This window comes from Palaemon carinicauda, chromosome 14 (assembly GCF_036898095.1).
Source record: "Palaemon carinicauda isolate YSFRI2023 chromosome 14, ASM3689809v2, whole genome shotgun sequence".
NCBI classification, from domain to species: Eukaryota; Metazoa; Arthropoda; class Malacostraca; order Decapoda; family Palaemonidae; genus Palaemon; species Palaemon carinicauda.
In genome coordinates this window covers 40,760,383-40,774,376 of record NC_090738.1, presented here as the reverse complement: position 1 = coordinate 40,774,376, position 13,994 = coordinate 40,760,383, and the positions used below count along the sequence as shown (strand labels likewise).

General features: G+C 41.8%; 1 protein-coding gene across 1 annotated transcript in view; it reads right to left on the bottom strand.

The window, feature by feature from the left end:
- LOC137653543 (lipoamide acyltransferase component of branched-chain alpha-keto acid dehydrogenase complex, mitochondrial-like) overlaps positions 1–13,994 on the bottom strand; it is a 36,619-nt gene that overhangs the window by 18,413 nt on the left and 4,212 nt on the right. The window contains exon 3 of the mRNA XM_068387024.1: positions 6,900–7,078. Within this exon, the coding sequence (XP_068243125.1) occupies positions 6,900–7,078 (179 nt within the window). The remainder of the gene's footprint in view (positions 1–6,899; positions 7,079–13,994) is intronic.

The window sequence follows — 13,994 nt, the reverse complement described above, 5'->3', positions numbered from 1 at the left end:
TGGCTAAGATACAACCTTAGTTGGAAAAGCAGGATGCTATAAGCACAAGGGTTCTAACAGGGAAAAATAGCCCAGTAAGATGAATTGCAATGACAAGCTAAATGTAACAAACACAATAAACCTTGTGCAATTTGAATAGAACTCCCTCAACCCAAAGGAAGGAATTCTGACAGTCAATTAGACAAATATTCAAGAGGAATGAAAAATTATATTTTGATTATAAAATAAATTTTTGAATATACTTACCCGGTGAATATATAATAGCTGACGTCTCCGACGGCTCGACAGATTCCAAAAACTCGCGAGCGATCGCCGTGAAGGTTGCGGGTGTGCCCACCAGCGCCGACTATCGGCCAGGTACCGCATATACTTGTAAACATCTCCAGTTCTTCTCAGTCCCCTAGGTCTCTATCGGGGAGGAAGGGAGGGCCTTTAATTTATATATTCACCGGGTAAGTATATTCAAAAATTTATTTTATAATCAAAATATCATTTTTAAATATTAAACTTAGCCGGTGAATATATAATAGCTGATTCACACCCATGGTGGTGGGTAGAGACCAGTATTAATACAATAAAGGCGTATATGCTCAAGAGTTTTTGACAATTATTAAAAAAACAGACTTAAGTATAGGTACCTGGTAAGGAAGCAGACTCTGATTATTACTCTGCCTCATTAGTCCGCTATCCTCATGAAGCCCAGCGATCCTCTTAGGATGCCGAAAGACTCCCAGGATCTGCTATAACCAGGGTGAACACCCCTATAACAGGACCTCATCAATACCCTTAATCTGGGCGCTCTCAAGAAACAATATTTTGACCACCCGCCAAATCAAAAAAGATTGCGAAAGACTTCTTAGTCTCCCGTACAACCCAAAATAAGATTAAAAATTTCAAGAGTAGATTAAAAGGATATTGGGATTAAGGGAATGTAGTGGTAGAGCCTTCACCCACTACTGCACTCGCTGCTACGAATGGTCCCAGTGTGTAGCAGTCCTCATAAAGAGTCTGGACATCTTTCAAGTAATATAAAGCGAAAACTGACTTGCCTCTCCAAAAGGTCGCGTCCATAATACTTTTAATGGGTCTATTTTGCTTAAACGCTACAGAAGTTGCTATCGCTCTAACTTCATGAGCCTTGACTTTAAGTAAATTATGATCCTTCTCACTTAATTGAGAGTGTGCCACCCGAATCAAAAGTCTAATAAAATAAGACCACGCATTCTTAGACATAGGCAAAGAGGACTTTTTAACGGAGCACCATAAAGCCTCTGAACAACCTCGTCGCGGTTTAGTTCTGGATAAACAAAAATTAAGAGCTCTAACAGGGCACAGCACTCTTTTAACTTCATTCCCCACAATCTCAGAAAGACTGGGGATTTCAAATGATTTAGGCCAAGGACGAGACGGAAGTTCATTCTTGGCCAAAAAAAAAAAAAAAAAGTTGAAGAGCGCATACTGCTTTATTAGCGGAGAAACCGATGTTCTTGCTAAAAGCATGTATCTCACTAACCCTTTTAGCCGAAGCCAGGCTCACCAAAAAAAAAAGTGTCTTGAGGGTAAGATCCTTCAGGGAGGCTGAATTTAATGGTTCAAACCTGTCTGACATAAGGAACTGTAGGGACACGTCCAAGTTCCAAGCAGGAGTCGAAATATGACGCTCCTTGGAAGTCTCGAAAGACTTAAGCAGGTCTTGGAGATCTTTGTTATTAGAAAGATCCAAACCCTTATGCCTGAAAACAGAAGCTAACATGCTTCTGTAGCCTTTAATGGTGGATGCAGAGAGGGAGCGACCGTTTCTCAGATAAGGCAAAAAATTCACAATCTGCGCTACAGAGGCACTTGGAAGAGGAAATAGAGGAGGACTTGCACCAGTCTCTAAATACCTCCCATTTCGACTGATAGATCCTGAAGGTAGAGGATCTTCTAGCCCTCGCGATCGCTCTAGCTGCCTCCTTCGAAAACCCTCGAGCTCAAGAGAGTCTTTCGATAGTCTGAAGGCAGTTAGACGAAGCATGGGGAGGCTTTGATAAAATCTCTTTACGTGAGGCTGTCGCAAGAGATCCATCCGTAACGGCAGACTTCTTGGAACGTCTACCAGCCATAGAAGTACCTCTGTGAACCACTCTCTCGCGGGCCAGAGTGGAGCAACCAATGTCAACCTGGTCCCTTCGTGAGAGGTGAACTTCTGCAGCACCTTGTTTAGGATCTTGAAAGGTGGAAAGGCATAAACGTCCAGGTGAGACCAGTTCAGCAGGAAAGCGTCTATGTGGGCTGCCTCTGGATCTGGAACTGGAAAGCAGTAAGTCGAGAGCCTCTTTGTCAGAGAAGTCGCAAAAAGATCTATGGTGGGTTGACCCCATGTCATCCATAGCTTCTCGCACACAGTCTTATGCAACGTCCACTCCATGGAGATGACTTGTCCTCTTCTGCTGAGGCAGTCCGCCCAGACATTCATTTTTCCTTGCACAAATCTCGCCAAAGGAGAGATGTTACTTGCCTTAAATGGAGTTCCTTCTGATCCGTGGATCAAAGACCCGAGCATTCCAGACTGTCCAGTGGAGCTCCCTAACCCAAAACTGATGCATCTGAATACAACACATGGTTTGGGTTCTTGATCGCAAGAGAAAGACCTTCTCGAAGTCTGATGTTGCTGTCCCACCAAGTCAGACATGTCTAGACTGGGTTGGAGATTGGAAAAGAGATACTCTCTAAGCCCTTCTCCTTGTTCCAATGGTTTAGGTGAAATTGGAGAGGGCATAGGTTGAGTCTCCCCAGAGAGATAAACTACTCCAGCGATGAAAGAGTTCCCACGAGGCTAGTTCAAACTCTTACAGAGCAACTGTTTTTCTCTTGCAAGTGAAGGACTTTTAACAGAGCTTGTTCCATTCTTGTGGGAGACGAAAGGGCCCGAAAAATCAGACACTGTATCTCCATTCCCAAATAAAGAATAGTCTGGGATGGGGTACTGTAAGTTACGACTTCTCTACGTTCACTATGAGACCTAGCTCCTTGGTTAGGTCTAATGTCCATTAGAGGCTCTCCAGACAGTGATATAATGACGACGCCCTGATTAGCCAGTCGTCAAAATAAAGGGAGGCTCTGAATCCTCAAAAAATGTAGAAAGCTTGCTACATTTTCCAAGGGCCTTGTAAAAACAAGAGGAGCAGGAATGAGGCCGAAGTACAGTGCTCGACATTGGTACATTACTTTCCCGTCCACAAACCTCAGATGTTGCTGAAAGTTTGGATGAATCGGGATGTGGAAGTATGCATTCTGAAGGTCGAGAGAGACCATCCAGTCGCCTTCCCTTACTGCTGCCAAGACAGATTCGGTAGTCTTCATCGTGAAGTTTGTCTTGACAATGAACACATTGAGTGCACTTACATCTTAAGTACTCCTGCAGTGAACGTGGCTGCCAGATCATTGGAGCCATCCCTGATAGCCTTGTTCCTGCAGTGAACGTGGCTGTCAGATCATAGGAGCCATCCCTGATAGCCTTGTTCATGCATGACATAATTGTACAGCAATACATTGACAGCTGGAGAGACCTTCTTACTTAAGGCTCCCAGGGACCAACCAACAAATAAAAACTTCAAACGCTCGAAAAAAAAAAAAAACTCCTAACAGGAGATGGTCTAGCTCTGAAGCCGACCATAAAATCTTGGAGCGTCTCATGGCCAGGCGACGGGGAGAGTCTATGAGGCTTGAGAAGTCTCCCTGGGCAGAGGCAGGAACTCCCAAGCCGAGAACTTCTCCCGTGTCATACCAGACGGTCGATCTAGAAGCCAGTTTAAAAGGAGGGAAAGCAAAGGCTGTCTCCCCCAAACTCCTCCTGGTGATCAACCAGTCGCCTAGCAAACGTAAAGCTCTCTTAGAAGAGCGAGAGAGCACTAGCTTAGAAAACGACGGCTTCGAAGTAGCTAGGCCTAGCGTAAACTCTGACGAAGGCGAACGAGGAGCAGCAGTTACAAAATGGACCGGAAAAAGATCCTTAAAAATCAGCATGATTTTTTTAAAGTCCATAGAGGTCTGAGCAGCTTTAGGTTCCTCTCCGTCTGACAAAGTCCCCAAAGGAATATCAGTAGGAGGAGGATCAGCAACTTCCTCAACTGAAGGAACCTCGTCCGACAATTGTCTAGTCTCATGAAAAGGAGAGACCTGCCGCGGCGGCAATGCTTGACAGGCAATGTCAACTAGCAAAGGAGCAGCAGTAGCAGTAGAGGAAGCGACGTCACGTCGCTGCTCAAAGGACTGTCCAACAACAACAACAGGAGTTGATGGACGCTCGACGTCACGTCGGAACTGCATTGACTGCCTAGACTGAGCAGTCAAAACAACCTTCGACTGCGGTGATTGACGCTCAACGTCAAGTCGAGGCAACTGAGCTGGTTGGCGAACGTGCTGAACGTCAACACGAGACTGCGGCAGCGGCTGAAAGTCAACACGAGACTGCAGCGAGGGAGGATCCATGTCACGTGACTGACGTGAAAAACTACTGACATCACGTTTCAAAGTACAAGAAACGTCAGCACTAACGTCAAACGGACGAGTAAATGCTCGTTTGGGTGGCTGACGGCTAGAGTCTCGTTTAGCGTAACGGCGACTCGAAAGCGAAGGTTCATCGTGAACCTGCTCAACGTCATACTTCTCCATAAGGGAGGCAAGCTTAGTCTGCATGTCCTGCAGGACAACCCATTTAGGATCAACGGGAGTCGGAACGGGCCGAGACGACGGTAACGTCTGTGTTGGCAAAACATTGCCTTTACCGCGACCCTCGGACCCCGTGTTACGCTTACGCTTAATAGGCGAACAGTCTTCCGACGACTGTAAAGGGTCAGAGCTGTCCCCATGGCTACAGCCAGGATGCTGGACCTGTCCTGAAGGGACTGACTTCGCTTAAAGGTTCTAGAAACCTTGCGCCAAGGTTTCTTTTGCGAAAAGTCTTCGGATGACGAGGAGAACACAGTCTCACCCGTCTTATGGTAAGGGCGATCTTGACGAGAAACGTCCGATACCAAAGAGGGAACGTCTGTACGTTGGTTAAAGCCTCTCGTCCCCTTAAGTCCTACGACATTACTTCTCCCTGGTGCAGGGGAGCCTGAAAGAGGTCTCGGACTAGGGGAGCGACAAGCACGAACAAACGAACCCTCCGCAACACAAAACATGTTTTTTGCACTTACTTCACTGATATCGTATTTTTCAATAATTTCACATTAGGCATGAATAAAACTGATATCTACCTGAAGCACGCAATTCTCCCTTACATCAAAAGGTTATAATTGCGAAATGAGTCGTATAATGTAAGCACATTAGTACAAAATGAAACACACATGCAAAAATCAAAAAACATATACATATATATCGAATAACGGAAATATATAAAGTTAAAAAGGATCAGTGACTGGGGAGGAGACTAAACACTAGTTCACTAAAGACTACGTTTTCAATCTCTCACCGTACAGTGCCTTGGGACGAGAATAAAAACTAAAAACGTTTTATCCTCTCTCCCCGTACAGAGACTTGGGACGAGAGTAAAAAACTGAATCGAGAACAACGTTACTCGCTCCCAAACTCCTTACTTGGGACGAGAATAAAGATCGGATCGTTCTCTCTTTCTCTCTCTCTCTCTCTTGTCACACACAAGAGAATTGCCCACTCACCCTTCGTCAATAAACAGGTTATTTGACCAAAGGAAAAAACTGAAAGGACTAAAAAATTGAAAATTAACAAGTTCCTTTAAATTAGTATCTAAAACACTTCAGTTTGAAAGAAGAATGAACAAAACGTCAAAATCGATTTACTCTTTCTGCAAAGTGAAACCGTGATTCTCTCTTTCTCTATCGTAACGATAGAGCGCAAACTGCGTAGCATAAATAAACCAAATGTTAGTTCATCTTTGAAAAAAACAGCACGAAGACTATTCAAAGAATATATTTCTTAAAATATTTTCTAAAAAATATTCATTTCATAACTCTTACAGAGCAATTGATATAAACTTAACAAAAAAAAAAAAGTTGAATGGGCTCAACCTTGTTTAACTTCGGTTTCCAAGCTAGGACCGCCTACATCTCGGACTAGGGGAGGAATAGGTAAAGGCCGCATATAAACAAAACATAAAATTTATCTTGATGTTTAGTATAAATGGAAAGCTAATCGAAGAGGCCTAATAAAGGCGGGTGAGATATAAAATATATAGAGAAAAATCTATAAATATCAACAATAATTTATAACGTGATAAAATAATTACTAAAAGCCTTAAACACACTTCGTACACTGAGGGAAGGGTCGGCCATCTTTACTCTATGGAAAAACCAGAGATATAAAAGCAAGGGCAAAACACTTTTCCTCTCCTTTCAAAAGCATTTCTTTTGAAGATAGTATTGAATAATCCAACACGGCGAAAGCAATAAAACCAAGTACTTCACCAATTCGGTAGAAAACTCGAGGTCATAAAGCGAGTGGAAACCAACTTGTCGACAAGACCGACAGAGAAGAACTGGAGATGTTTACAAGTATATGCGGTATCTGGCCGATAATCGGCGCTGGTGGGCACACCCGCAACCTTCACGGCGATCGCTCGCAAGTTTTTGGAATCTGTCGAGCCGTCGGAGACGTCGGCTATTATATATTCACCGGCTAAGTTTAATATTTAAAATTATATAGTCACCCTTGTTTTATTGATGAACAACGATTATTTCAATTTTTACAAACCTGGAGTGCTATATAATCTGACAGCAATAGTAATATTGATATTTAACTAGAGACATTGAAGCTTTAAATACAAAAAACCATAGTGAAAAATAAAATATGGCAATGAATGGTAATAGAAATAAAGGAGAGTAGAGCAGTACCACTTCCAATTACCCAGGCTGCTAAAGTCCTCTACATCATCCTACCTTCCTTTGACACTTCTATGTCGACGAGGGGTTTTCCAACTAAAGCAGTCTCATCGACAGCGTGGTGGAGCTTTCGAATGACGCCATCATAACGACTAGTTATCGTGACGGCAGCTTTGTCAGACTGGACCTCACAGATTTCATCAAACTGAACAACAGTATCTCCTTCACTGACGAACCTGCAAAGAATTATTTATCTAAATACTGTAATCTAGATTAAACTAAATAGGATATGTTGCAAGCTTTTTATGGTGAGCATTAACATAATGTGCCAACCTACTGATGTTGACGTTTCACAGCATAGCTACCAAAGAAATAAAGATTGAGTTTAAATGCCAATAAAAAGCTGAATAAATTTTTCACATAGCACATATTGTTACATGAACAGATGACACCAAACTATGTCATCGTATCTTCAGAGGGTTATAACACAAATAAGAAGACCTCAAATACTAACTTAATATATGGATTCTTGGGCATGTTACTCTACATTCATAATAAATAGACTATGACTTAATGGGGTCCCGAAAATAAACAATAGTTTCTCTCCTGACAGAAAGAGAAAGTGATCCGAAGCTCGTATAGACACAAAACAATAAATGGAGAAAAGTAAATGTACTACTGCTGTTATCCTAAAAACTATATGCAGGACAGTCTGTCCAGAGAGAAACTATCTTTGATTTCTTGACACCTCTAAGACATTGTCTATTCATTATAACTTAATATATGTGTTTCCTAAATGAGAACCACTTATCTACACTAGTAAAATGCATCTGGCACATTTATTTCCTATACAGTCAAAATACAGCAAACAGGTTCAATTAATTTTCTTCTCAAATACTAGAGGTGCCCTATCGAGTATATTATTTTAACCAGAACATGAAAATCAAGAACACACCTTCATGATCTAGTCTGAAGAATTAGTTCATTTCTCGCCATAAATCAAACATTTTTGGGAAGACATACACCTTTTCTTCCATAAACACGCTAAACTGTAGTAATAAACATGCAATGCAGCCATTTCTATCATTCAATAATTAACCCAGCCGTTAAAAACAGCCTAATCCATTCCAGAAACCACTATGAGATTATTCAATAATGTAGTTATAGCCTAGTTATCCCCCCCAAGCCCTAAGAAACGGTCCGTTTTCTTTACTACTGTATAAAAGTTACGGTACTGTATGTAAAGCATTTGGATCAGTGAAGGTGTATTGTTACCTGTACGTACACCTAAATTAAGGATCGATACCCTGGAAAAAAAAAGGTTACAGTTAATTAGTGTAACAAAAAAGTTGAAACTTACCTTTTGATTGAGACGATGTCCGATAGCGAAGTCGCGGCAGAGGAGGATGGCATAAGGCAGAAAACGTAACAAGTGACAGACTACGTACAGTAATTTACACACTTAACACATTAACACTTAAACTTTACGAAATAAAAAAATGACAGAAATAATTAACACTTAACATTACGTATTTTAAACTATAAAATGAAAGAAAAAATTACTTTAACACTTAACGGTAACATAAAACTTAAAATTGAATATTTTTTTTTGCTTTTTTATATCTTTACGTTTTTCATATTTTCTAAATCTCTTCTACTTCTTCATCACTTTCTTTTTTCTGTTTCTTTTCTTTACTTTCACCTTCTAATTCTTCATCACTTCCTCTTTTCTGTTTCTTTTCTTCACTTTCACCTTCGTCTTGGCCTACTAATACTGCAGGCCTCTTTAATAAGAAACTATCCATTGAAGCTTGTTTCTGCCTACTTTTCAACACATTTCTAAAATGCGTTAGGCAAATGTCATTGCAGTGTTGAAGCGCACGGTTGGTATAAACTTTTTCTGGATGTTCCTTTTCGACGTAGTCTGCCATTTTATGGAAACATGCGAGAATTTCCTTAATGTCTGCCGTTTTCAAAGGTGTAACATCCTCCTCATCACCGCTAGAGAACTGCTCTTGAACAACACTCACTTGCATCGTCTCCAACTCCTTCAGGTCGTCCGGCGTCAACTCCTCATGGTGCTCCTCAATAAGTTCATCTACAGTATATCCTCGGCGCTAACTTCCAGCCCCATGGACGTACCAAGATGTACGATGTCAGCCACCTCAGACTGCTGAATGGGTTCAGGATCGTCAACGATCTCGGCTTCGCCTCCAGGCTTCCCGAACCCCTCGAAGTCTCGTGCAGAGACAGCATCAGGCCACAGCTTCCTCCAAGATGAGTTCAGGGTACGCCTCGAAACTTCCTGCCAAGCGATATCGATGAGTTTGAGTCATATCACGATATTAAAGTGATCTTTCCAGAATTCATGCAGAGTGAGGTTTGTACTCTCTGTGACTTGGAAACATCTCTGGAAGAGATGCTTCGTGTACAATTTTTTAAAATTTGAAATAACTTGCTGGTCCATGGGCTGGAGGAGAGGGGTAGTGTTAGGCGGTAGATATAGGACCTTTATGAAGGAATACTCGGCCAGAAGATATTCCTCGAGGCCAGGAGGGTGAGCTGGAGCACTGTCCAACACCAGCAGACATTTCATAGAGAGGCGCTTTTCTTCCAAATATTTTCGGACAGTCGGACCGAAGCAGACATTCACCCAATCAATGAAACGTTGCCTCGTTACCCAGGCTTTAGCATTCGCCCTCCACATCACGGGAAGGTTCTCCTTGATGACTTTGTGGGCTATGAAGGCTCGGGGATTTTCTGAATGGTACACCAGCAGGGGCTTTATCTTGCAGTCCCCACTGGCGTTTGCACAAAAAGAAAGGGTACGCCTGTCCTTCATAGGCTTATGTCCGGGTAGCCTCTTCTCCTCCGCCGTGATGAACGTCCAACGAGCATTTTCTTCCAAAAAAGTCCAGTTTCGTCGCAATTGAAAACTTGCTGCGAACTGTAGCCTTCCTGCAGAGTCAACTCGTCGAACGTTTTAACAAAGGCTTCGGCGGCCTTCGTGTCCGAGCTGGCTGCCTCCCCATGCCGTACCACTGAATGAATGCCAGTCCTTTTCTTGAATTTCTCGAACCATCCCCGAGAAGCCTTGAACTCTGGGGGGTCCTGCTGGGATGTTCCTTCTCCTCCCCCTTCTTCGGCTTGAGAACGCACAAATGGCAAATTGTAGTCTCAGTGATGGTGTCTCCTGAGATCTCTTTGTCTTTGATCCACACAAGAAGCAGCCTCTCCATCTCGTCATGCACGTGGGTTCTCTTATTGGAGAAAATAGTGACGCCCTTAGAAGGTGCCACTGCTTTGATGACCGCCTTCTGCTTCAGGATGGTGCCTATCGTAGATGGATTCCGGCCATACTCCTTGGCGATCGCACTTAAACGCATGCCAGACTCGTACTTTTTTACGATTTTAAGTTTCGTCTCCATCGAGAGCATCGTCTTCTTCTTCTTTCCTTCGGCAACATTCTTGGGACCCATGGCTACAGTAATACATAATATAATACACTACGTACGTTATATACAGTACTATGTATAATAAACACTAATACAGTACAGTGCACAGTAACGAATGTTTAATAACGATAACACGTGGCGTACGAATGTACTGTATATTAACACTACGTCAAACAAGCGAAAGCACACAATGTCTGTTAACGATACCGCGGTCGGAACGAAAAGAGAGAGAGAGATGAACGCCCGTGCGTAAGCAAGCTGGGATAGTTGCCGACCAATAGGAAAGCAGGATCTTATGGCGTCAGCTAGCATCTGAGTTGGGAGATAACCAATGGGTGAGCGGGAGGCTGTAAGTTAGTCAACCCAAGTTCAAAGTCTGGCGACGCGCGCTTTTTAAAATTACTCTTGGCGAAGAGTTGAGATCTCGTAAGGTTTTCGTATCCTGAAATTTTATTCGTATACTGGGGCATAAAAATCTTCGAATCACTTTTCGTATCCTGAATTTTTCGTAAGCAGAAACTTTCGTATCCAGAGGTATCACTGTACTGTATATGGTTTAATTGTATGAAATTTGTTACTATTAGGTGGTTCATTTTATTCCCGTGCAGATTATGAATCATCATCCTATACCTGCATACATTCTGGGGATGGGCAGACTGATAATTTCATTATATTCATGTAATGATAACTGATGGGGAGGGAGCGAGGAAGGCTTGAGTGGAACCTGTTACGGGAGGGGGGAGATCGAAAGGGAGGCAGAGGATTAGAGGGTGAGATAAGATGAAGGATGATCTGGAGAGAAGAGGTTTGGTGGAACAGGATAAGACAAGTATGGCAGCTGAAGCATTAAATACAAATTGATACACATCTATCAATGTAGATACCAGTAACATTAACACTACAAATTACTACAACTTTACAAACCAAGTCATTTATAAGGGTTTACTCCTAAAACGTTCAATTATGACCAAAAAGAAAGAAAGAATCCTTAGGTTGCTGGTAAAACTGTGTGGTTATAAGCTGTTCGCCAATGCTGCAGACAAGCGCTGCAGCCTCATTGAGGCTGTTCATTCTTATCATGGTAAAGACGAGAGGAGTTGGATGAGGTGGAACATTGAAATAAATGACTCGGGTTTATATAGCTAAGAAAAATACAAATTGTTTTAAAAATTTGTCCTTTGTTCTTGCATGGGTACAAACCTTCGTCATTTACAAGTAGAGTCTTCCTCTAGTATAAGGATGTCTCTAGAGTATAATTTGCAATTTGGCTTTCGTAAAGACCTTGAAGCTTGTTATGCCTTTCTTACAATCTCCAATGCTGTACAGAAATTCCTTGACTGTGGTCAGGAAGTTTATATGGTTGGCCTTATTTTAAGTGCTGCCTTTGACTGTGCTAATCATGAGGCTCTTTTTTCAAACTCAAACAGTTGGGAGTGGGTAGGTTGTTTCTTAGCATTATTATTTAATTTTTAAGTAATTGATCCCAAAGAGTTGTTGTTGATGGGCACCAAAGTGAGTATAGGAAAGTGATATATAGTGTTCCTCAGGGTAGCATTTTTAGCCCATTACTTTTCATACTATACAATATATACATGACGTGGTTTGGCCTAGAAAACAAGCTTGTTGCGTATGTAGATGATGCTACTCTCTTTGCATAAATTCAATTGCCTAAATGTAGATCTGGGGTTGCTGAATCCCTTAATAGACATCTAGCTAAAAGTAGTGCATGGTGCAAATTATAGGGCATGAAGTTGAATCCTAAGAAAACTCAAATTATGATTGTAAGTAGGTCAATGACAGTGGCTCCTCAGCATCCAGATCTCAGCATTGATAAAGTTTCTTTAACTCTGTATAATTCTTTTATAATTTTAGGTGTGATTCTTGATAGCAAATTTACTTTTGAGAAACACATTAGGTCGGTGTCTTCTTCAATTGCACAAAAAATGGGCTTACTGAGAAAGTCTTTCAATGATCAATCTATTCTAAAGAAGTGTTTTAATTCTTTCATTCTAACCCTGTTTTGAGTATTGTTCTCCTGTCTGGTCTTCAGCTGCTGATTCTCATCTTAATTTGTTCAACAGGAACTTATGGTCTATTAAATTTCTTATTCCTGATCTAAATATTAATCTCTGACACTGTTATTCAATTAGTTCATTATGCATGTTGCCTAAGATTTTTCATAATTCTGATCATCCTTTACATTCAAATCTTCCCAGACAGTCCCATTCTGTTCGTAATACAGTACTAACATGCAGTTAATTCTCATAGTCAGGCCTTCTTCATCACGAGGCTCAGTATTACACAGTATTTTAGAAGTTTAATTCCACCTGTGACCAAGTTGTGGAATGATCATCCTAATCTGGTAGTTGGATCGGTAGAACTTCAAAAGTTCAAAGTTGCAGCAAATGTTTTCATGTTGAACAGGCTGACATAAGTCTTTTTATAGTTTATACAGTATATGAAATATCAGTTCTGATGTTTTTACTGTTTATAAAATATTTTCATTTTAATTGTTCATAATTTTGTTCATTATTTTCTTATTTCCTATCCTCACTGGGCTATTTTTCCCTGTTGGAGCCCTTCGGCTTATAGCATCTTGCTTTTCCAACTAGGGTTATAGCTTAGTTAGCATTAATAATAATAACAATAAACTGATTCAAGTAGCAAAGGTCAATGACAGGTCCCCAGCCTCCTGAAAGCTTCTCCACTAGAATGAGGTTGTTGAAAAACCCTGGAGACCTAAGAGGGAGGAAGATGAAGGAGGAAAGGCAAGTCACTCTACCATTCATCCCAGACTAATCCCGGGTAACGTCTACCCTCTGAAGAGCTGGAGCGAGGTATGGACGAGTCCAACCTCGCTTACGAGGAACTCGATGGACAGACCACTCAATGAGGAAGCCCTTTTTCACTGGTGAGAAGGACGACCTTCCTCATAGGGTGGAGGAACGGCACGAGTGCGTTTCTCTTGCCAAAGGAACTCAGAGCCCTGAACAAGCTCAGTTGAATGAGTGCGCCCAGTATGCTGAGCATGTGGTCAGCCCGCATGCTCACCCCAGGGGGATTGCATGACTGGTTGGGACTCTGAGGAGACTCAACTGGCAACCTCATAGGTTGGCAAGAAATTGCGGAGGATGCTTCTGCTAAGGACACGAGACACTCCAGAGGCTCGGGGACAGAGGCTGTGGGCAACCTCTGGAGAGGCAATGTGTGCTATAACTATTCCTCTAACTTCAGCACCTCTAACAGCCGTTCCTTGGCAAGGGACCAGAAATCCCAAAAGAATTGCTCTTCAATGCCAGGACAAACCCGCATCTTGATAAGTCTTCAAAAACTAATTACACCTGAAAAGGTAAAGAAAGTCAGTTTATAGCCAGTTTTAGTAAGGATTAACGGAAGAGAGACAGCATGTCTGCACTCTACCGATCCAAGATCAAACGTGAATATATAGTCTAGCGGAGTGTGTGAGCAGGGTGGTTGGTCTACCCTCCGCTAATTATCGGGAAAATATTTACTTTGTGTAAAAAGTTTATGGGTCGTTTTCCAGTAAGCTGCAAAAAAAATATCCATAGTAATGAGGGAATAGTTTGTATCTGTGTAGGAACAAAGATCGAATCCACAGCATCACAAGAAAAAGTCTACAGTACAGCATATCATTTACCAAAATTAAAAATGCATGAATATCTTGTTTTTCTTAGAT